Source organism: Taudactylus pleione, unplaced genomic scaffold (genome assembly GCF_031769625.1).
Source record: "Taudactylus pleione unplaced genomic scaffold, aTauple2 ptg000454l, whole genome shotgun sequence".
Lineage (NCBI taxonomy): Eukaryota > Metazoa > Chordata > Amphibia > Anura > Myobatrachidae > Taudactylus > Taudactylus pleione.
Window position 1 is genome coordinate 17,369,064 of NW_028284856.1, and position 24,663 is coordinate 17,393,726.

At 46.1% G+C, this 24,663-nt stretch overlaps 1 protein-coding gene across 2 annotated transcripts in view; it reads left to right on the plus strand.

Moving 5' to 3' along the window:
- SH2D4A (SH2 domain containing 4A) overlaps window positions 1–24,663 on the plus strand; it is a 195,893-nt gene that overhangs the window by 127,535 nt on the left and 43,695 nt on the right. The window contains exon 5 of one of the 2 annotated variants that reach the window (XM_088448273.1): window positions 18,059–18,145. The exons of the other annotated variant lie outside the window; for it this stretch is intronic. Coding sequence (XP_088304399.1) covers window positions 18,059–18,145 — 87 coding nt within the window. The remainder of the gene's footprint in view (window positions 1–18,058; window positions 18,146–24,663) is intronic. 2 annotated transcript variants of the gene reach the window in all.

The following is a 24,663-nucleotide window of genomic DNA, read 5'->3' on the forward strand; positions in this document are numbered from 1 at the left end:
CAAATACACATAATGCATTTATGTTTCATATACACCTTATACACACGACCTGCAGGTCATTTTATACAAGATTTTCAATAATTTTGTGGCTCAAACAAAGTTTGTGTACATACATGAAATTCATTTATGTTTCATACACACAGCCTGAAGGCACTATTATACTTTATTTTAAATAATTTTGTGCCTTAAACAAAGTTTGTGTACATTGAATCATCAAAAAGCAAAGGTTTCACTATCTCAGTAATGCTAAAACAAATCAGTATTTTGGAATATTTGGATATGGGAGACTCAATCTGTATTATTAATAAATTGATTTGGTGTGATTTCAGATAGCCAATGAAATATGAAAAATTATTATCTCAAGTAACTATTATAAACCCCAATACTTACCAGCCTCATTGGACTACTTGCAGAGACTCTTCTAATAGCCTCAATACAGTCTAGAGAGTGTTATTTTACATATATACAATACACAATTCATTCTTGCGACATTTACAGTACACAGTACTGTGCAAAAGTTTTAGGCAGGTGAGGAAAAAATGCTTCAAAATAAGAATTCTTTCAAAAACAGAAGTGCTAATAGTTTATTTTTTTATCAGATAACAAAATGCAAAGTGAATGAACAGAAGAGAGATCTAAATCAATTTAATATTTGGTGTGACCACTCCTTGCCTTCAAAACAGCATCAATTCTTCTAGGTATACTTGCACACAGTTTTTGAAGGAACTCGGCAGGGAGGTTGTTCCATACATCTTGGAGAACTAACCACATATCTTCTGAGGATGTAGGCTTGCTCATATCCTTCTTTCTCTTATTGTAATCCCAGACAGACTTTATGATGTTGAGATCAGGGCCCTCTGGGGGCCATATCATTACTTCCGGGACTCCTTGTTCTTCTTTACGCTGAAGATAGTTCTTAATAATATTTGCTGTATGTTTGGGGTTGTTGTCCTACTGCAGAATAAATTTGGAGCCAATCTGACGCCTCCCTGATAGTATTGCATGATGGATAAGTACCTGCCTCTATTTCTCAGCACTGAGGACACCATTAATCCTGACCAAATCCCCAACTCCATTTGCTGAAATGAAGCCCCAAACTTGTAAGGAACCTCCACCATGCTTCACTGTTGCCTTATTTTACTACTCTCCACCCCTACGGCAAATAAATTGCCTTCTGTTGCAGCCAAATATTTAAAATTTTGAATCATCAGTCCAGAGCACCTGCTGCCAATTTTCTGCACCCCAGTTCTTATGTTTACGTGCATAGTTGAGTCACTTTGCCCTTTTTCCACGTCAAAAGGTATGCCTTTTTGGCCGCAATTCTTCCATGAAGACCACTTCTGGCCAGACTTCTCCGAATAGTAGATGGGTGTACCTGGGTTCCACTGGTTTCTGCCAGTTTGGAGCTGATGGCACTGCTGGATAAGGGAAATAAGCATGATGTCTCTTTCATCTGATGCACTAAGTTTCCATGTCCGACCACTGCGTCTATGGTCCCCAACGTTGCCCGTTTCTTTGTACGTCTTCAACAGAGCTTGAACAGCACATCTTGAAACCCCAGTCTGCTTTGAAATCTTTGCCTGGGAGAGACCTTGCTGATGCAGCATAATTACCATGTGTCTTGTTGCTGTGCTCAGTCTTGCCATGGTGTATGACCTGTGACATGAAACTGTCTTCAGCAACCTCACCTTTGAAGCAGAGTTTGGCTGTTCCTCACCCAGTTTTAAGCCTCCTACACAGCTGTTTCTGTTTCAGTTTTTTTTTTTTACTGTGTTTTAACCTACATATGAAAATGATTATTAGTGCCACACAGCACTGAGGTTGTGGGTTCGATTCACACTACGACCCTAACTGTGTGGAGTTTGTATATTCTCCCTGTGCTTGCGTGAGTTTCCTCCAGGTGCTCTGGTTTCCTCCCACACTCCAAAAATATACTGGTAGGTAAATTGGGTCCCAACAAAAATTACCCCTAGTGTGTAAGTGTGTGAGCATGTGGTAGGGAATATAGATTGTAAGCTCCACTGGGGCAGGGATTGATGTGAATGGACAAATATTCTCTGTAAAGCACTGCGGAATATGTGTGCGCTATATTAATAACTGGTAATAAATAAATAAATTATCACCTGTTTGGTATGATTTTCTAATCATACACCTGACTATAATCCTACAAAATCCCTGACTTTGTGCAGGTGTACCCAGAAGAATTGATGCTGTTTTGAAGGCAAAGGTTGGTCACACCAAATATTGATTTGATTTATACAGACAGATTTCTAGGTAACTTTACACAATACAGACAGCATCCTAATGATTAACATAGACTACAGAGACCTTTCTATGTACCTTTAAATAATGTAGACGGCATCCTAATGACCATTATACAATACAAAGAGCTTTCTATGTACCTTTAAACAATGCAGACGGCATCCTAATCACCATTATGCAATGCAAAAAGCTTTCTATGTACCTTTAAACAATGCAGACAGAATCCTAATGTCTGATATACAATACAGGGTGCATTCTAGGGTCCTCACTAAAATATGCAGCGCATTCAACTCTGTATGACAGCATACTCAGCTGCTTTGTTGCAATATAGTACATGATTGTGGTTGGCTGTTCAGAGGCTCGGCATTCCAACTGTGTCTATAAGAAACCACAATCTAAACAAGTCTACAGATCTTAGATAGCTAGACAGATAGATGTGATATTGTGATGCCATGTCTCATATTGTACAGACTCATATTGTTTTACATTTTTTTTCTCCCTGCTTACAATAAAACAGTAAACTTGATTTTTAATTTTGAAAAGTCTTATGATTCATCAGAGCCTTCCTGATAAATATTACCTTTAATTGAATTTACAGAAATAGCCACAAAATGTCCTCTGTACCCCCATGTCACTCATCCCAAACTCCCACATGCCAATCAGACCCCCACTTACCATATAATGCACCCACGTGCTTCAGACCTCCACATGTACTCCAAAATTTGCCCCAGTGGCATCCATGAACTAATCTAGTAACATAACTACTGTGACACAGTTAGGTTAGGGGGTCCCTCTCCTGGGTAGAGGACTCCTTCCTTACACACACACACAGCAGCAGGGAAGCAGCACACCAGTCTGGATGCAAGTACAAGCTGGTCGGTGCCAGTCTTTATTGTACAATGTCAGAAATAACACAAAGAAAACATAAACGTAAATCCTAGCCCTGTCGGGGCACTAACTTCACAGGTAGTTCCCTCACTACCAGAACCTGGCAGGGCCTAATGCCCTCGCCAGCAACAAAAGCACAGCACAGTACTCACAGATAGGTTTTCCAAGTGTCTCTGAGCAAACTCCCTGTCTGCTCTCCCAGGTGAGACAATCAGCCCTCAGCACATTAGGCTTATATTGGCCACTCTCAGGTGGGAACCCAATCAAGCCTGTTACCAGGCTAAGAGAACCAAAACCTGGAGTGGCCGTGGGTGGAGCCCTCCCTCTCCTCTCACCCACAACCCCCAGGTCCCAAACCGGCTTTTCAAAAAGCCGAAACTCAAGCCTGCTACACTGCAGACTTTCTCCTGGGGGTTTAAAACACAAAAGACAGGAATCTGGGACAAATGTACCTGCCACAGACCACTTTACCAGTAATCCTATCACATATCCCCCCCCTTTGTTTCGACCTGTGGGGCGGAACAACTGAAGCCCCCAAACAATGAACGCGTGACAACGCGTCAGCATTGGCCAGCTGGCTTCCTGGCCTGTGTTCCACTGAAAATTTTAAAGTTTGTAACGCCAAGAACCATCTTGGAATTCTCGCATTACTGTCCTTATTTTCAGACATCCACTTCAGAGGGGCATGGTCAGTGATCAATTTGAACTTTCTTCCGACCAAGTAGTACCTGAGAGCCTCTAACGCCCACTTTATGTCAAACCTGCCTTATAGATGGAGTCCAACACTGCTTGCACCCTGGGTAAGTGAGACTGCCAATCAGGACTATGAACGACCACGTCATCCAGATAAGCAGCCACATACCGTCTATGGGGCCTTAGAATCCTGTCCATCATTCTTTGGAAGGTAGCAGGTGCCCCATGTAGCCCGAAGGGCAACATCTTGTACTGAAACAAGCCCTCTGGCGCTGAAAAAGCTGTCTTTTGTTTGGCGCTCTCGGTTAACGGTACTTGCCAATACCCTTTGGTTAGGTCAAGAGTGGTTAAATACCTTGCCGTCCCTAGTCTCTCAATCAGTTCATCCACTCTTGGCATCGGGTAGGCATCGAATTTTGAAACACTGTTCAACTTTCGGAAGTCATTGCAGAAACGCACACTCCCGTCGGGCTTTGGAATCAACACAATGGGACTTGACCATTCACTATGTGATTCTTCAATAACCCCTAACTCTAGCATATTTTTAATTTCTTTCGACACCGATTCTCTTTGTGCTTCTGGTAACCTATAGGGCTTTAGATTAACTTTAACCCCTGGGTCAGTGATGATGTCATGTTTAATGACCGAGGTTTTCCCAGGTACGTCAGAGAACAGCACCCTATTTCTAATCAGAAACTCCTTGACCTCTTGTTGTTGAATTGCCGACAGGGTTTTTGCCACTGTCACTTCGGGAACTAAGGGCCCTGGACTTACTGGAGGGTCTCGGACGGCCGACAGTACCGTTCTATCTTTCCAGGGCATTAACAGATTTATATGGTATATCTGTTCCGGCTTTCTTTTCCCCGGCTGGTAAACTTTGTAATTGACCTGCCCCACTCTTTCTAAGATTTCAAAGGGCCCTTGCCATTTAGCCAAAAGTTTATTTTCCACAGTGGGAACCAATACTAACACTCTGTCCCCAGGAGCAAAGCTGCATAACCGAGCATTGCGGTTGTATACCCTCTGCTGTGCCTGTTGAGCCTGTTCCAGGTGCTCTCTCACTATCGGCACTACCGCAGCAATTCTCTCCTGCATTTGAGAAACATACTCAATCACGGTTTTGTAAGGACTAGACTGCCCCTCCCATGTCTCTTTGGCAATGTCTAGTAACCCCCTTGGGTGTCTCCCATACAACAAGTCGAAGGGTGAAAACCGGGTGGAGGACTGGGGAACTTCTCTTATGGCCAACAATAAATACGGCAATAAGTAGTCCCAATCCCTACCATCCTTGTCGACCACTTTCCTAAGCATGTGTTTTAACGTCTTGTTAAACCTCTCGACCAGCCCATCGGTTTGGGGGTGATAAACCGAAGTTCTTAACTGTTCGATTTTGAACAGGCGGCATAACTCTTTCATGACTTTGGACATAAACGGTGTACCCTGGTCAGTTAGTATCTCCTTAGATATACCCAGCCTGCTAAAGACATGAACTAGCTCTCTGGCAATGGTCTTGGTTGACGTATTGCGCAATGGGATCGCTTCCGGGTACCTGGTAGCGTAATCCATTATGACCAGAATATACTGGTGTCCCCTGGCAGACTTCATTAAGGGTCCAACCAAATCCATCGCTATTCTTTCAAACGGCACCTCTATGATAGGCAATGGAACTAGTGGACCCTTAAAATGTGGCCTGGGAGCATGATACTGACACTCAGGGCAGGATGCGCAAAAGTCAGATACCTCTTTATGAAGCCCGGGCCAGAAAAACCTCTGCATTATTCGCTCAGTGGTTTTCTCTACCCCTAGATGGCCTGCTGTTATATGACCATGGGCCAGATCAAACACTGTTCTTCTGTAGGCTTTGGGAACTATTAGTTGTTCCTCAACATCTTCCCCCTTCTTAGTCACCTGATATAACAAATCCTGACACATTGCCATGTGGGGATAGGACAAAGGACTATCAGGGTCTACGGGTTTACCATCAACTACTTTTACATTCTCCCTGGCTTTTACCAAAGTAGGGTCATTCAACTGCTCCACGGCAAAGACCTCTCTTCTGACCTCTAAATCAGGCAGACGATCACCTGGCCCAACAACACTTCCCACCTCAATGGGAGGCACATCAGTTGGCGGGCCACCGTCACGTTCCGCATTCTCTAGTTCGCCAACCATAGTAGAAAAAGGGAATAACTCTGACTCAGAAGAAACTCCCTCCTCCACTACATCGACAACCTTCTCAAATGGATCGGGGTTGTTCACCTCTGGAACAAAACGGCTTTCCCACAACTTCCAGAAGTGAGCAAAGTCTCTCCCCAATATTGCATCGTACACCAGACCATGCACCAAACCCACAGAAACTATAGCAGAGCCACATGGTGTCTCGATGTTCACCTCGGCCGTAACATAATATCGAGTATCCCCATGTATGCAGGTCACACCAACAGTTTTCCCTGTATGCCTCAAGGGGTTCACCAGCTCAGCTTTTATAAGTGTCACCAAGCTACCAGAGTCTAACAGTGCCTCTACTCGGTTGCCATCTACAGTGAGTACACACATGTGCTTATCAGTCTCAGCCTGCCGGTCAGCCGTACAGGCTATCTGTGCAAAGAAAGACCCCCTGCGGTAGACATGAGCAGTATCACATTGCATAGGTTCAGTTGTAAGTGCACAATTAGTGGCAATATGGCCGAAGCCACCACATCGGAAACACTGAGTCATATTAATGTCTAGTCGTTTACGGGGCAAGAACCTTCCCGGCCTGGCAGGCCTGTCTCCAGGTTCTACACCCTCAGTCTTAGGTACATTCCACCGCCCAGCACCCTTCTCCCCTGGAACAGTCTTACCAGTGTCTCTGGGAGTTCGCCGGTGCGCCATCGGGGCTCGGTGGGGCATACTCATCAGCTCCTCAGCCGCCACGTACCTCTCCACCAGCTCGACCAACTGGTCTGCGGACTTAGGGTCTGCATGGCTCACCCATTTGCGCAGAGTCGCAGGTAATGATCACAGATACCGGTCCATCACGACCCTTTCCACGATCTGTGGTCCCGTCAGCGTCTCGGGCTGTAGCCATTTTGAGGACAGATGGACGAGGTCATGCATCTGTGAACGTGGAGGCTTGTCCATATGGAACTCCCAGCGGTGGACCCGTTGGGCACGAACAAAGGTGGTGACTCCCAAGCGAGTTAGGATCTCCTGTTTTAGTTTTTTATAGTCCTTGGCATCAGCCAGGCATAAGTCAAAATAGGCCTTTTGTGGCTCCCCAGACAAAAAAGGTGCCACCAGACTTGCCCACTGCTCCTTGGGCCAACTCTCCCTTTCGGCCGTTCTTTCAAATGCGGTGAGATAGGCCTCCACATCATCGCCTGAGTCATCTTCTGGAGGAAGTGACTGGCTCGTACGGAGTGAGTGGTGGTGGGAGGACCAGTACCAACATCTCTGGGCCGGGCGATCAGGTGCTGTACCACCTCTTTTATGGCCTGGCTGTTTTCCGCTAAGGCCCGGCGGGTTTCCTCGATGGCAACCTGTTGTTGCCCCTGGGCGGTCTCCAAGGCCAACAGTTGCACCCTGGTGGATTCCTGCTGAGCCCTGGTAGATTCCTGCTGAGCCCTGGTAGATTCCTGCTGAGCTTTGTTCGTCTCCTGCTGAACTGCTGTAGCTTGGAGCAAGGCTTTGATAATGTCCTCCATTTTGTCCTGGGGTGTAGGTTGGAAGCTGAACCTTGCCTCTCTGAGCATTGGCTGACGCCTCCTCTATGGGACTCCAAGGACACAGTGTTATTTTCACACTCACAAATTGGGTGTCTGTCCCTTTAATTTTTAAACGGAAAGTTTTCCTCTCGCTGCAACTTCAGTGTGTGTGGGTGCCCGCATTCTCCACCATATTGTGACACAGTTAGGTTAGGGGGTCCCTCTCCTGGGTAGAGGACTCCTTCCTTACACACACACACAGCAGCAGGGAAGCAGCACACCAGTCTGGATGCAAGTACAAGCTGGTCGGCGCCAGTCTTTATTGTACAATGTCAGAAATAACACAAAGAAAACATAAACGTAAATCCTAGCCCTGTCGGGGCACTAACTTCACAGGTAGTTCCCTCACTACCAGAACCTGGCAGGGCTTAATGCCCTCGCCAGCAACAAAAGCACAGCACAGTACTCACAGATAGGTTTTCCAAGTGTCTCTGAGCAAACTCCCTGTCTGCTCTCCCAGGTGAGACAATCAGCCCTCAACACACTAGGCTTGTATTGGCCACTCTCAGGTGGGAACCCAATCAAGCCTGTTACCAGGCTAAGAGAACCAAAACCTGGAGTGGCCGTGGGTGGAGCCCTCCCTCTCCTCTCACCCACAACCCCCAGGTCCCAAACCGGCTTTTCAAAAAGCCGAAACTCAAGCCTGCTACACTGCAGACTTTCTCCTGGGGGTTTAAAACACAAAAGACAGGAATCTGGGACAAATGTACCTGCCACAGACCACTTTACCAGTAATCCTATCACACTACTTATTCACTATTCAAATCATTAATTAAAATGCATTTTATTAATGGCAGCCTAAAAATAGCTTTTCCTCAGACTAGAGCCTGCAGGGGAAGGAGGGAGACCACATGGTGCTGAATGCATGGCTCTCCCTCCTCCTCTGATGTAATGCTCCTGGCAATCTTATATCATAAAGCAGAGAATAAATCAGACTGGGGTCCTAAAGCTGGACATATATTATAATTCATTTAAACTGTAGTACAGTAGGTGTCATTTGTTGAGTGTAAAAGTCTCATGTTTTATAATTTTATATATAGGTTAGAGGTGTGTTTTATTATTTAGATGAGACAGAAACTTTGCTTCCATGATGCAAAGGTATCATTGAGCAAGAACTTTGAGCCTGATTCATTATGCACGCAGGTCCACTGCGAAAATATGCTAATGTTAGCAATCGCAATGTCGTCACAGCCTAACATAACTTTCGCTTACTTACATCTGTAATACTTAGCAAAATAGTGAAACAACTGGTAACATGGAGTACCATCGGAGCCTCACACACAGTTGCACAAGGTCTGACCTTACTTACTCAGATATTGCTAACCTCATCGCACGCAGTGAAAGCCCAGCTGCGTATGGCATCGTAGTGACTAATTTATGCACGCCCCTGTAACGGCGTTCAAATGCAATGGCACACCTGCGTTTCTCTGACCACCCCCAAACGCTCACTTCCTGTCAATCACTTTGCGATGGGTCTGCGTGGTCACTGCGATCACAGTGAGACTTTTGCGCACTCGCACTGCGGTGCATATGCATGCATAGAATGCAGCAATCAGCCGTCTGCGTGCGTAATTGCAGTTGCAATCTGTAATGAATCAGTCCCTTTGTGCTATCAAAATGCAGTAACAAAAAACCTGCTGTTATGTAAGTCATAGGCAAACACAGGGGGGGGGGGGTTCTGGTTGCCTGGAACAACCCACACCAGGATGACCACAATATAAATAGCATATTATACTGAAGATGCCTGTTTTTAAGATTCCCACAGTGTCACAAATTAAATAATTAGCACCGCCTGTTGATCTTTTAAAATGTTTGATCCAGTAATGAATACACTTGTGCACCAACTGGAAGATCAGGAAAACATGCACTGTTAGGGATGCACTAATATAGACCATCTATAGGGCCAGTTATTAATACTGTATAATAATAAACTATCCAGTGCATAAGGAGACCAATCTGTACATTTATGTCCAGGGCAGTGCTAGGTTCTTTTGCTGCCCCCTAGATTCCCAGACTTGATCCAATGCTCTGGAAGATCACTGGTCCTGTATATGGGATACAGCCAAAATGCCGACGGCCGGGAGGCCGTCTGTCTAAATCCCGGCGTCTAAGTTCCGACACAGGACTAAAGACAGGCGTCAAAATCCCGACGCCCGTCTAAATCCCAATGACAAAATCTAGACAGACTGCTTCCCGAACGAAGGTAAGCCGGGCAGTGTTAGCGCTTGCCATTTTAGGTACAACTTAGGGTTAGGCACCACCCTGGGAGGGTGCAGGGAGGGGGGGTTAGGTTTAGTCACCCCTGGGGGGAGGTTAGGGTTATAGTGTTAGGCACCACCACGGGTGGGTTAGGGTGCGGGGAGGGGGGGTTAGGTTTAGGCACCCCCAGGGGAGGTTAGGGTTAGGCACCACCGGGGGAGGTTAGGGTTACGCACCACTAAGGGAGGGTTAGGGGGGGAGACGGGAGGGTTAGGGTACTTACTAGCCTCAGTCAGGATTTTCAGCGTTCGGACTTGCGGCGTCGGGATTTTGTCGGACGGCTTCCCGGCCATCGGCATTTCATACCCAACCCTTGTATATGTCAGAATTATTATATACACTATACTTCGTATGATGTATATTATAGAAAGTTAAGTGCTGATTATGCCCTCTTCATGGACTGGACGCACTCGCTTTAAAATCAAGCATTTGATAACCCCCCCTCTAGAAATCTTGCATTTGCCCCTGTAAGTGCACTGTGCAATTAAAGCAGTTACCTTTTGACTATTGTGCTTTTCTACAGTCATGGGATTCTTTTGTACATTATATTATTTATATATTATACAATGCTGCAAATTTTTTTTTTTTTTAATCATTAAATTTTTATTATTTCAAAAAAATTATTGAGGTTGGGTTAGGGATACAGAAATAAAAGGAGGGGTGGGGGTACACAGAAACAGAATAAGAAAGTGAGGTACAATGTTTGCTTATAAGAGCTAACAATCAAGACAATAATATTAATACAGTTCGGAACTAACATCCATTCTTGTCCGTCAATAAAAGAATATAATACTCTAATACTTTAATCTAGTAGCCACTGATAGTGAGCCGGTAGTCAGACGATAAATAGACTACTTGGTAGATAAGGGTGATCCAAATGGCTAGAGCTGAAAAAGGGATGGTGGAACTCTCCGAGTAATACTCCCTGATCTATTTAAATTCGGGAACCCATCCTCAAAGCAGAATTCTAGGTTCTTAAGATGTGGCTCCCGCTGACCAAAAGTCCGACCATTTAAGCCACTGGTTCATCGGGTTTGATGACGCTGAAGCATAATTCACCCCAACAATTTCAAACTCATAGTGAGTTTGAACTTTTTTTTATTATTTCCTCCATAGTGGGGATTATAGAGGACCTCCATCGTTGAGCTAGCATTATTTTAGTAGCAGTGAGGATGTGTCCCATTACGTACCGATCATTGGGGATCATGTCTACCTTATAAAGATGGAAAATAGCTATAACTGGATGTGGAGAGATGGTCAGCTTTAATATTTTTGATATTAAGATGAATACCTCCTTCCATATTGAGGAGATGAACGGGCAAGCCCAAAATATATGGAATAACGAGCCTACATGAGCACAATTCCGCCAACATAAATTGGAATGAGATGGTGAAATAGCGTGCATTAGTGTAGGTGTAAAATACAGTCTGTGAAGTAATCGGTAATATTGTTAAATGTGCGACATGCATTGGGAGATCTTATAATTATTTTTAAACATTATATGGCAATCTTCCTCAGAGAAGACACATGAGAGGTCCTTTTCCCATTTCATAATCGTTGATGGCTTACTAAATTTAGTGGGGGTCATTAGTTGGGTATACCACCATGTAATACCTCCTTTGTTATTGACTTTATTTAATTGATTAGTTAAAAATTTTGGTAGATCATAAATGATATATGTATGAGGGGTTACACTTTGTAACCAATGTCTGATTTGCAAGTATTTATAAAACTCTCTAAAGGAAATGTGGAATTGGGCATTAATAAGGGTAAATGGTAGAAGAGTGCCGGATGATGTAATTTCTTTAAGTGATTGAATACCCTGTGATCTCCAGATCTCAAAACTTAAATTAGGTATTAAAGTGGCCAATCCCGCCAGTGACAAACCTGTGGAGGGGAGATTAACCTCTGGCAGCTCTTTAATAATTTCTAACCATGCTTTCCTGGATGTGGATATCGCTATATATTTTCCCATCCACGGGATCTTAACACAAGGTGGTAACCAAAGACAGTCTGTGAGTGGAAAAGGAGAGGCCATATCCCACTCTAACTGAACCCATGGCATCAGTTTCCCTTTTGTGAACCAAGAGTTAAATTGTGATAATACAGCCGCTATTTGGTACCGGTGTATGTCCGGGTATCCCAGGCCTCCCTCTTTCTTGGGTAAAGACATTGTTGTCCTTGCTTGCCTAGGTTTCTTACCCCTCCATATATATGAAGAGAAGAGTTTTTGAAACTTAATGAGAATATAATGAGGGATTAGAATTGGCAATGTCCGAAAAAAATACAATAACTTTGGAAGAACCACCATCTTTAGGGCAGAAAGTCTGCCCATCCATGATATATCGGACATCATCGAATCCTTGAGTAATATCGACAATTGTTGAATCAGTGGTAAGTAATTGGCTGCTATTAAGCTATTGGTAGTAGCAGTTATGTGAATTCCTAAATATTTAATGGAATGGTCTTGCCAGGCATATGTATAATTTGTTTTAAGGGAATCTAATAAATGATGTGGGAAATTGATAGGGAGCGCCTCAGTTTTGGAGCAGTTCAATTTATAGTAAGAGACCCCAGAGAATTCGTTCAACAAGCTATGAAGAGCAACTAAGGAATTTATCGGATCTGTGAGTGTCAGCAGGATATCGTCTGCGAATAGGCTTGTTTTATAAATTTTGCCATAGAGGATGGGGCCCGCAATATTATGGTCATTTCTGATGGCTTCTGCTAATGGTTCGATCGCCATAGCGAACACCAATGGGGACAAGGTGCATCCCTGTCTCGTACCATTTGTGATCGGGAAAGGGGAAGACAGAATGCCATTAACAAAGACTCTGGCCGAAGGCGATGAATACAATGCAAGAATTGATGTTAGGAAACTACCCTTAATACCCAATTTGACCAATACTGCTTTTAGATATTTCCAATTCAGCCTATCGAACGCTTTTTCTGCGTCTAGTGATAGAAGTAGGAGAGGTTGGTCTAATCTGGAAAAGGATTCGATTATATTGATCACCTTCCTCGTGTTGTCTGGTCCCTGTCTTCCCGTCACAAATCCCACCTGGTTTTGATGAATTAAAGTTGGTAGCAATGGGTTAAGTCTATTCGCTAGAAGTTTAGCGAATATTTTAATATCCGTATTGAGAAGTGCGATTGGCCTGTAGTTAGCTATAGATGTCGAGTTCTTACCTGGTTTGGGGAAAGCTACTATTTTTGCCTCTAACATTTCTTTCGGGAAGGAGCCCCCAGAGGAAATATCGTTAAACAATTGCGTTAAAATAGGAGATAAAGTATCTTGAAAACTTTTGAAAAATTTGTTTATATAACCGTCTGGACCCGGAGCCTTATCTAAGGGGAGGGATTTAATAACAGATAATATTTCTTCTTCGGACCAGTAGTGTATTCAGAGTGTCGGCGTCCAGGGATGGTAGCTTCACTTTACTAAGAAAATCATCAATCTGGGTTAGTGATGGTTGGGGAGTCATGGGGTCATCTTTTAAATTGTAAAGAGAGGAGTAATACTGCGCGAAGGATTCCGCTATAGCATAGGGATCCGTGAGTTTGGTACCTCTGATATTTGAAATCATTCTTATGCTGTCTTTCGCTCTTTTCCCCGTTAATTTTCGTGCTAACAAACGACCCGCTCTGTCTCCCTGCGTATAGATTTTTTGGCGTAGTTTGAACATTGTCCTTTGGACTTTTTTAAGTGCCAAAGCGTTCCATTCATTTCTGGCGTTCAGCAACTCCTTATAAATTGTATCATCATGTGGGTTGAGTTTATGTTTGGAATCTAAATCTGCTATTCGGCACTCGATATTTGTCTGTTGGAGGATAGACGCCTTATGTAAACGGGCTGCTGCTTGAATGGCTGAACCCCTGAGAACTGCTTTTAGCGAGCACCAAAATATGACTGGGGAGGTGTCCTCTGGTTTATTGGTTTCCAGAAACATGGATAGGGCATTTGAAATTAATTGTTTAGATTCCGTATGGGCCAGCAAGTATTCTGCCAAACGCCAGGGGCCAGGAGGGGGTCTCAATCTATTTATGTCCCATTCAATTGACAGAGCTGCATGGTCTGACCAGGCAACAGGTATTATTGATGATTGCTTAATGTAAGGTAAGGACCATTTGGTGGCCAGGGCGAGATCAATACGGGAATAGGATTTATGCACCTGCGAATAAAAGGTGTAGTCCCTCTCGCCTGGGTGTCCTGCCCTCCATACATCGTAGAGCTCATATTCGCTAAGTATTCGTCTAAAGCTCTGAGATTTATCTTGGGAGATAGTTTTATATGTGGATTTATCCCATACCGGGTCCGGGGCGATATTAAAATCTCCTAATACTAGCAAAATCCCTTTTTTATACTTATGGAGAGTCGTGCAGAATTTCCTAATAAATGATATTTGTTTCGTGTTTGGGGCATAAATTGAAGCAATTGTCACTGGGACATTATCTAACTTACCTATAAAAATAAGATAACGACCTTCCTTATCCTGTATTTGTTTTTCCAAACCAAAATTACTTAGTTTAGAAAAAAGAATTGCCACTCCTGCTTTTTTGGTAGGGCCGTTGGAAGTATAGCAGTTAGGAAATTTCCAATTAGAAAAACGGGGAGGGGGCAGGTTGTAGGAAATGAGTCTCTTGTATGGCGATGATGTGAGCTTTACATTTATCAAAATATCTCAATGCGAGTTTTCTTTTATTGGGAGAGTAGAGCCCCTTAACATTAATAGATAATATCTTAACCATTTGGAAATAGTATCACTTTGCAAAACATTAATTGTTTCGAACCTAGCTGCATCAAAGATAAGAACTGTTTATCTGGCAAATGAGGTACCTGACGGCTTGTTAAATAGGTAAAAGGAGAAAGAAAATAGGAATACAGATTAAAAGAAAAAAGAAAGTAGATCCGTAAAGGAACTATTGGGGACCACCTTCTTAGGTGGTACATTGGGGTAAGTGGCCAAAAGAACATTGAACCCCCGTCGCCCGGGGTCAGGTTAAATTGCTTTAAACTTGAGTATGAATTATAGGGTATAGAACACATATACAGCTACCTATATCCATTATTTAAAGCTAAAACAGAGAGAGGAGAAGGTCTCAAATGTATGAATATAGGAACACACCCAGGGATCTAAACTGTTAAGTAAACATTACAGGACCATGATATTCGAAACTGTGACCTAAACAGAAAAGGCAAATCTATTCCATATTTTACATCTAATTGCGCTAATGAAACTAGTTAGAAAGTATCACAGAAAAGGGGTAACCTACAACATATATTCAATTGTATCTAACAACCCTGGGTGGGTACATTGCTATGATAAAGGATACTGAGATTCTAAGAGGAGTTATGACCAGTCCTGGTTAATATGCAGGCCGCTTGGCATCTTATGCGAGATGTCTTCTAAATTCCAAGACACAAGGAGCTGGATACCTGCCGCTGGGTCCGATATGACCGTGGTAGAGCTGTTTCTATTGATTATTAGCTTAGTGGGGAAACCCCATCTATAATTGATGGATGCTTTTTGTAAGGCTCTGGTAACTGGCAGAAATAATCTCCTGGATGCTAGGGTAGCAGCAGAGAGGTCACCAAAAATTTGGATATTTCCCAGGACGGCAGTATCTGCTGACCTTGCTGCACGAAGGATTGCCTCTTTAATATGAAAGAAGTGTACTCGCATCAGGACATCCCTAGGAGCATCTGTAGGAGCATGACGAGCTTTGGGCAGCCTGTGTACACGGTCCAGTAAAAAGTCCGAGATCTGCGTAGTTGGTAGAAGTTTCGTAAATATTTGCGTTACGTGTTCTATCAACTCTGAGTTTGGGACTGAGTCTGGAATTCCACGTAGCTTGAGATTATTTCACCGCGACCTATCTTCTAGGTCTGCGGTCTTAGGGCCTGATTCAGACCCACTCGCGAGCGGCTGTCCGCTCGCAAGTGGGTCGATGGTCTGCACTGAGCATGCGCACGACGGAGGGAGCTCCGTCGTGCGCATGCGCCAGACGCGACGAGCGAAGGACTTTCCTTCGCTCGTTGTGTCTGATCAAAGGGGGCGTGCTGTCGATGTTGATTGACAGCACGCCCCCTTTTGTGGGCGTGCCAGGGGCGTGCCTCCCTGACGGGGGCGTTCCCAAGGGAACGCCTACCGTCAGAAGCCGGCCCACTGACATCACTAGTGATGTCAGTGGGAGTGATTTTGGCTCTGATAGAGCCAAAATCACTCCGGGCCTTGCGGTTGAAAACCTCAACCGCAGGCTCCGGCTCGCAGTGGCGATGGTCGCGATGGTCACGACCATCGCGGCCATCAAACTGCACGCTCGTATAGGCTGTGGGTGGTGACCCACAGCTATACGAGCGTCCAGGAGGACGCTCCATTTTTATGGAGGGCGGCCCTCATTCAGAGCGTGCGCTCTGCTCAGAGCGTACGGCTCTGAATGAGGGCCTTAATCTTCAGTGATGTAACCTCTGACTGTAACTCTTCGTGAAGCGTGATCAGTTCATTGTGTGATTTAACTACTTCCTCTAGCTTGTTCTCAAAATGATCTGTTCGAGACCCCAACTCGTCCACCGAGCGTTGACAAGATTGCATCGCTGTTTTAAATTCGGATGTAATATCGTCCTTAAAGGAAGCTAAGAGCATCCTCATAGAGCCCATTGTGAGAGGCGCATCGTCTGAAACTTCCAGTTGTTGGGACGTAGCTTGTGGAGGGCCATCTGGCGAGGCATGCACCTCAGACTGATGTTTACTGCTTTTATTGTTGGACTGGCCTGCTTTGTCCCTTTGTGAAGAGGGGGATGTTTTAAAGAAAGAAACTGGTGGAACAGTCGAGGTCTTTGAGCGTTTAGGTGCCATCATGGAAGAGTCGGAGGCTTGTAGTTATATTGATGAAAATAGAAACGGGAGTCTATACTGTTACTCAATATATAAACGGGCGACGGAGGGCCAAATTGGAATTAGTGAGAGTGAGCCCACATTTCGTAGCAACAAAGGTACGAGTTACTTGGAGTGCAGACTAAGAGTGTCGTGGATGTAGCACTTGCAGCAATAGATTGGCAATGGACAGTATGCCAAATAACCTTAGGAATAGAGAGCCCTTAACTGTACACGCTCTCTGCGATGCCGGGAGCGGAGTTGACAAGCAACACTAACTGGCTGCTAGGAAAGGCCAATAGGTAATATAAAATGGGAGTCCCGGACTGGGCCAGGCAGCCTAATGTGTAGCCTCCTATGTAACTAATTAAGGATGTGAGGCAGCCTGTAATGAACACTGCTGCTAGTGTCTTCACAGTATAGTGAGCTGTATAGTATGATGTGATGGGGCAGCCAGAGGTGAGAGGAGAGCTAAAATGGCGGCCGCCTCTCAATAGCAGCCCAGAATCGGGCCTCTCCCGAGGGCACAGAAAATGAGTGATGTGCGGGCTAACCTGCCCGACCGGGAACACCAGCAGAGCGGGTGGCTCAGAAGTGTGCAGCCGCTCCGCGATGCGCACGCGCACGCGGGTCTCGCGTCTGGAGCTGTCAGTCCTCCAGTCGGTTCCCGTCTCTCTGCGGCAGCGAGTAAGCCCTGAGGCAGGAGCAGAAGGTATGTCCCCTCCCCGCTTGCCAACAGCTGCCGGCGGATTGCCTTCCGGGTCTCTATATGCAGCGGCTGAACAGCGGCTGACTTCCAAATCGAGGCCGCGGCTTGTGGTTGCTGGGAAGGCCTGAAGGTGCACAGGTCTCACTGACTGCTCCCAGAGGGGTGATGATTCCCAGGGGTAGGATTTCTGTGTGTCCAAGTATATGGGCTGTTGTGGAGTATAATTTTGCCCCGTACTGCAATTGCTAGGGAGGGAATAATGAAAAATTGCAGAGCTCTCATACACCACGACCGCTCTGCTCCAGAGCCAGGCCACACCCCCCAATGCTGCAAATTTACATTAACTGTAATAAGTTCTCTTAATGTAGCTGAAATAAAGTATAAATTTTTTTAAAAATATTTAATGTTCATAAGAAGGGACTAAATAGTTGTCCCTCTTTTATTAGTATTCTGGATAATCAGTTGTTTTGTTAAGTTTAAAACCTGGGTACAACTTCTGGGCCTTTTGGGTACCTTTCTCTGTTTCACCTCCTGGGTGTGGGCTATTTGCATGTCTGGTTTGGTGGTGACTAACCAGGTAAGTAAAATATTTAATTCTAAATGGAATGCTCTGATTGAATTTTTAGTCCGTCACAAACACACCAAAATCAAGAACAGTTGAAGACATACTGGAATCTTCCGCAAGGCATTTTAAAAAGTGTGGTCTGCAGCAGGTAAGATATCATAATGTGATGTTATCATATAAGAGTTTATATAAGAAAACATCTATGTAGTGTGGCTAATATGCAAGGAATGTAATGGAAACATTCAGCGTAAGCTGAAACCTGTAGCTATTAGTATGGGCGCAGATAACGGGTCTAGGTCGTCTGAAGAAACAAAAACAATAACAGAGTGGAGTCCAGGGGCAGACAGCCCAAGGAGGAGTGTGGCTGGGGTGTAAGAGAGGTATATAATGAGAACAGGAGAGGGGACGACCCTGCTCATGGAGCTTACAGTCTAAAGGGTAAGTAGTGTACACTCTAGGGCAGGCAGGGCACCCGAAAAAGGGTTGTGGTCACTCAGAAAAGGGTGTGTGACCTTGAGACGTGCTGCCTTTTCATCAGTGTAGGCAGCGTGCCCAGCACTCACAGAGATGCTGGGCTGCACCCAAGCCCTCCCTCCAATGTGAATAGATGGCTTTTGCATGCACACGTAATCTATTCACTTGCTGGTGATTGTTTCACTGGAATATACACCCCACAGGACACTGCAGCCTGCGAGTGGGGAGGCTGTTTCAGCGGGGCGCAGCCATAAGGTCAGGGCACGGTTCTCCGTTAAAACAGCCTAGCAGGAACACTAGGGGGCCTATTTATTAACATTATTTTTACTAAAATTTCACATTATTTTAGTATCACAGAAATTTATTAAAGGGCAATTGGGAGTAGTTTTTGTGAAAAACTACTTCAATCCCTTCATTTCATATATTTTTAGTAAACTGCCCCCATCACCCACCCGCTGGACAGGTAAGTCTGAACCAGGAGCAGCAGCTACAGGAGGAGTCAGCGGCGGCGGCAGGCAGTGGGGGGGGGGTAGATTTTAGCGGTGGTACACTCAGCAGCAGCGGTGGGAGGGGGCATCAGTGGTACACTCAGGTAGCGGCGGCGGGGGGGCATCAGTGGTACACTCGGGTTGCTGTGGTGGGGTAGACAGTGGAAATGTTTAGCCTTGGGGGAGAGGAGAGAGTAGCGGTGGCGGATTGGATTTGCGGCGATAGAGCTTTATCGTAAGCTCTGTCACTGCAAAGGATTTTTGATAAATCCCTGTGATATTGCCTAAATTCGCAATACAAATTTAGGTGAAATGCAATATCACAATTCGCAATGCGAATTTAGGTGAATATATCACACTACAATCTGCATTTGAAATGCGGATTATAGTAAATAGGGCCCTAGGTAAGGTAATTTTATCAGATAAGGGCAGAAATACATGTTAAAGTGTTTTCACCTTACTAATATGTTTTAAACACAACACATTTCTAAACACTGCTACATCAGTAGAGATTAGTTCCCTGGGATCCGCAACATTGGCTCAACACAAGAGGATCGTCCACTTCTACTGGCCATTCTTTGTAATCATATTTTAGTGTCAAAAGGGTAAAGAATACAATGTACAGCTAGTATTTACAAACTGCTCCTGATTGGAGAAGAGCTCCACCGTCATCCATTCAGTAGTTGTCTATCATTTCTATCAGTGCTTCTTTTGGCTCCTCTATATGGCAGGATCTCACATTATTCAATATAGGCTCTCACCTATTGCAAAGTGGGCACTGAAAGGCTCAGATTAGGGCAGGGTTTTCCAAACTCGGTCCTCAAGGCACCCTACCAGTCCAGGTTTTAAAGATATCATTGCTGGTGCACAGATTGTATAATCAGACTGACTGAGGTACTAATTAAGTCATCTGTGCTTAAGCACGGGTATCCTTAAAACCTGGACTGTTAGGGTGCCTTGAGAACTGTGGGCATGATTCAGCTGTAAATGCAACTCAGTTTTTGCGCCGGACCTGTACTGTGCATGTGCAGTACGAGTCTGCGATGTTGCTCGCAGTTCGTCAGCAGACTGTCAGTGATTGACAGTCTGTTGCCAGTTTATGGTGGGGGCAGTCAGGGCCGGTTCTACGCATATGCATGGTACGCAGCTGAGTAGAGCGCCACATGATGGAGGGCACCTCAGCTGCGACCATGCGGGCTGACTGTGTCTCTGTGACACAGCTGCACCGCGCGTGTAGCGCTGATCGGACGGAGTTCGGTCAGCACAACACAGTGAAAAAAACACAGCCGCCGGTGCCAGCAGCTGTGTGTTTGTTTTAATTAGCAGCCAATGAGAGTCTGTCAGACTCTCATTGGCTGCTGCGCCCACTGCCGGAGCCTGGCTGGAGCTCACTCATGAGCTCCATCTTCCGGCTCCCGCAGTGGGTAATGGGAGAGACATCATGATGTCTCTCCCATAATGCAGCGCCGCCTGGCCCGGGAGGACGGACGGAGGAGCGGATGTCGTCGGCGGGAGCAGGAGCCGGAGCGGGGATTCAGGTAAGTGTTAATTTTTTTATTTTTTTGTTATTACGTGTGTGTCTACAGGGGAGGGGGGGTCCTACAAGGGGGGACTACTACTAAGGGCACTACATAAGGGGGGAACCTCCACTGGGGGCACAGCGAGGGGGGGACTACTACTAGTGGCACTACAAGGGGGGAGCTACTACTGGGGGCACTGCATAGGGGGGAACCTCCACTGGGGGCACAGCAAGGGGGGACCACTACTAGGGGCACTATAAGGGGGGACTACCACTGGGGGAACTGCATCGGGGGACCATTACTGGGGGCACTATATAAAGGGCAATATTGGGGGTACTGCATAGGGGGGAACTACAACTGGGGCCACTGTTTAAAGGGCACTACATAAGGGGTACCATTATTGGGGGGGACTACTACTGGGGGCACTATATAAGGGGCACTGCATAGGAGGTACCACTACTGGAGCACTGCATAGGGGGGAATACTACTGGGGGCACTATATAAGGGGCTTACTACTGGGGGCACAAGTGGCACTGCACAGGGGGGACCACTACTGGGTTCACTATATAAGGAAAAAAATAGGGAGAGCGCTGGACAGTGATGTTATATTTATTATCACTTAAAAGGTTAAATAACACACATACAATAAATACCGTATATACTCGAGTATAAGTCGACCCGAATATAAGCCGAGGTACCTACTTTTACCCCAAAAAACTGGGAAAACTTACTGACTCGAGTATAAGCCTAGTGTGGGAAATGGCAACAGCTGGTAGTGCCCCCAGTAGTAATTCCCCCTGGTTGTGCCCCCAGTAGTAATCCCCCCCTGGTAGTACCCCCAGTAGTAATCGCGCCTTTTAGTGCCCCCTGTAGTAATCCCCCCTTTTAGTGCCCCCTGTAGTAATCCCCCCCTGTAGTAATCCCCCCTGGTAGTGCCCCCTGTAGTAATCCCCCCTTTTAGTGCCCCCTGTAGTAATCCCCCCCTGGCAGTGCCCCCTGTAGTAATCCCCCCCCGGTAGTTCCCCCAGTGGTATTCCCCCCTTTTAGTGCCCCCTGTAGTAATCGCCCCCTGGTAGTGCCCCCTGTAGTCATCGCCCCCTGGTAGTGCCCCCTGTAGTCATCGCCCCCTGGTAGTGCCCCCTGCAGTCATCGCCCCCTGGTAGTGCCCCCTGTAGTCCCCCCCCCCCCTAGTAGAGAGAGACGTGATAACAATAAAAAAAAAAATAAACACTTACCTGAAACTCCCGCTCATGGTCCCGCCGCTGTCCGCTCCTGGTCCCGCCGCTGTCCGCTCCTCCGGCCGCTTTGCATGGGAGAGACGTCGTCATGACGACGTGTCTCCCATCACCCACTGCGGGAGCCGGAAGATGGCTCCCGCAGTGGGAGCAGCAGCAGCCGCTGAGAGTCTGACAGACTCTCAGCGGCTGCTGATTACAGCAAACACATAGCTGCCAGCTCCGGCGGCTATGTGTTTGGCAGTGTGTAGCGCTGACCGAACTCCGTCCGGTCAGCGCTACACTTGACTCGAGTATAAGCCGAGGGGGACTTTTTCAGCACATTTTTTGTGCTGAAAAACTCTTATACTCGAGTATATACGGTATACATATAAAGAATACACATATAATATATGACACAATAATCAAAAAATAAATAAAATAAAATTGTATGTATAAGAAAAGGGGTATATAAAAATTCCCGGGTCAAGGATCAGACCAGACCAGTAATATATAACATATAGGAGCTCCTAGTACAGTGTTGGCTAACCTTGACACTCCAGCTGTTATGGAACTACATAGCCCAGCATGCACTGCTATAGTTTTGCTATTAGGGCATGCTAAAACTGTGGCAGGGCATGCTGGGATATATAGTTCCACAACAGCTGGAGTGTCAAGGTTAGCCAACACTGTCCTAGTAGGTCAAATAAATGATATTAGTATAGTAATATAGACATGACACAGCGGTTGTTAGTGAATGCAAAGCTGTAGAGCAGAAATGTCTCGTATGTTAGTACATCCACAAATAGTGGGATAAACTCATAAAAACCGCTGCAAGTCACAGTAAGCAGAAATCCCGCACATGCAGTCGCCCAGCAGGGAAAGAGTTAATGAGAGTTAGTCCATAGACTTAATGGGACCTGCAGATAGGACCTACACATAGGTATGTACCAGCCAGTGGTGCCTCTAATGTAAAATCACAGTGTCACCAGTGTACAGTACTGCTGAATACCGGTGTCCCAGTTAGTCAGCGCTTAAATGGATACCTGTATAGGCGGTGATCAGCGGTGAGCGTGGCTCTATGAAGCTTGATAGCGGAGAGCCACGTGTAGAGGCAAAGGTTTCCAGACGGGATCTGTAGCGCTGCACTGCTCGGGTGCAGGCTGAGGTGCGGGTGTCCACCGTGTGTGGGTCCCAGCGGCTAGATGGACAAGTCCGCGTCTCTCACTGGCAAGGTGAAGCAGGCTCGCTGTGTGAAAGGGGCGTGACCAATCGGAAACTCTCTCAGTCCAGATCCTAGACTTGTCATCTGACACGTTTCTCAGCCAATTAGGAAGGCTGTTTCAGAGGGGCACTGCAAAGGGGGTACCACTACTGGGGGCACTGCATGGGGGGACTACTACTGGGGGCACTATATAAGGGGCTTACTACTGGGGGCACAAGGAGCACTGCACAGGGGGGACCACTACAGGGAGCACTGTAAAAGGGGCACTGCATAGGGGGGATCACTGCTGGGGGCACTACTGGAGTCCTGCATAAGGGGGACCTCTCCTGGAGCACAAGGGGCACTTCCCCTGGAGCACAAGGGGCACTTCATAGGGGGGACCACTACAGGTGGCACTGCATAGGGGGGACCACTACAGGGGGCACTGCATAGAGTGACGAGAAAGGGGTGCGTGTCATGGTTATGGCTTTTTCCATGAGACCACGGCCACTTAATTTGTTTGGGCACGCGCAACAATATGCCTGGGGGCGCCAAAAAATATACTCGCTTACCAACAAATTTGGGCTAGGGCCGGCCCTGGGGGCAGTGACGGTCTCCATTTCTCAAAACGGAGGCGTGTTGCTGCTGTTGTGGGGGAGTGATGAGGCCGAGATCTCCGTCGGCTGATGGTGATTTCCAGGTCTCTTTTCAGCAGCTGTGACGGCCGGCTTGCATGACCCCATTAGTCATGTAGCTGGCCGATGGTATGGCAGATGATCCGATATTGCGTCCTAGAGAGCAACTCGGATCAGTATTGCATGCAGGAGGCATAATGCATCCTGCTACATTACCATATTAGAGCTATCGCAGCTGCTAACATGTAAGCAGCTGCAATAGCTAATGCATACGCAGCGGAATCAAGCCCTGAGTTTGGGAACCACTGGACTAAGGTTTTTTTTTTTTCAACAAACGAAGGTGGAATGGTAGCCCGAAATAGCGTGCTGCTTATGGCCTCATTGGTATTAAATACAGCTTTGCTGCTCCAGCTCCCAGAAATGGTTATGGAAATAGATAAGTAGGTGCATTTAGGAAATGTGGCCCTGATTCAGAGGCGGACACTCTTTCAGAGCGCTCGCTCTGAATCAGGGCAGCATTTTTTTTGTTTTGGTGCCGTCCTCCTGGCTGCTTTCTAAGCTGTGGGTGACCACCCACAGCTTTTGCGAGCGGCCAGGTGATGGTCGCGACCATCAGGCTTGCGACGAGACCCTTGTGGTAGGGTCTCATCCATCGCAAGCATCAGTGGACTTCCTGCTCTAATAGAGAAGGAAGTCCATCAACCCGCTTGCGCTTGCGAGCGGGTCTGAATCAGGCCCTTAATCTCTTGTTAATTACTGCTAAGCGATGTCAAACGGATTATGGGAATCTTTCAGAAAACTGCAAGATTACATTAAGAGTTGTTTACAAAAATGCAAATATGTTCCTCTTGCAATGTAAATAAATCAGTGGTGGATGGCCCAGCTGGCCTCAGCCCTGTTCTTTTGATATACTTTATTCTCTGCTTAGCTATAAATATGAGAATAAGACTGAGCAACATACTGTAGGAAAACATACGGCATAACAGAGGATGAGTGTAGTAAGCACTGCATTCCTCTGTGGTCTCCAATTGTGCCGGAGGACTGATTGTCATGTGAGGGAAGAGTCAGAGGCAAGTGGGGGAGCTGTGATGGGCAAGTGTGGGAAGTGTGAGGGGCATGTAGGGGCGGTAT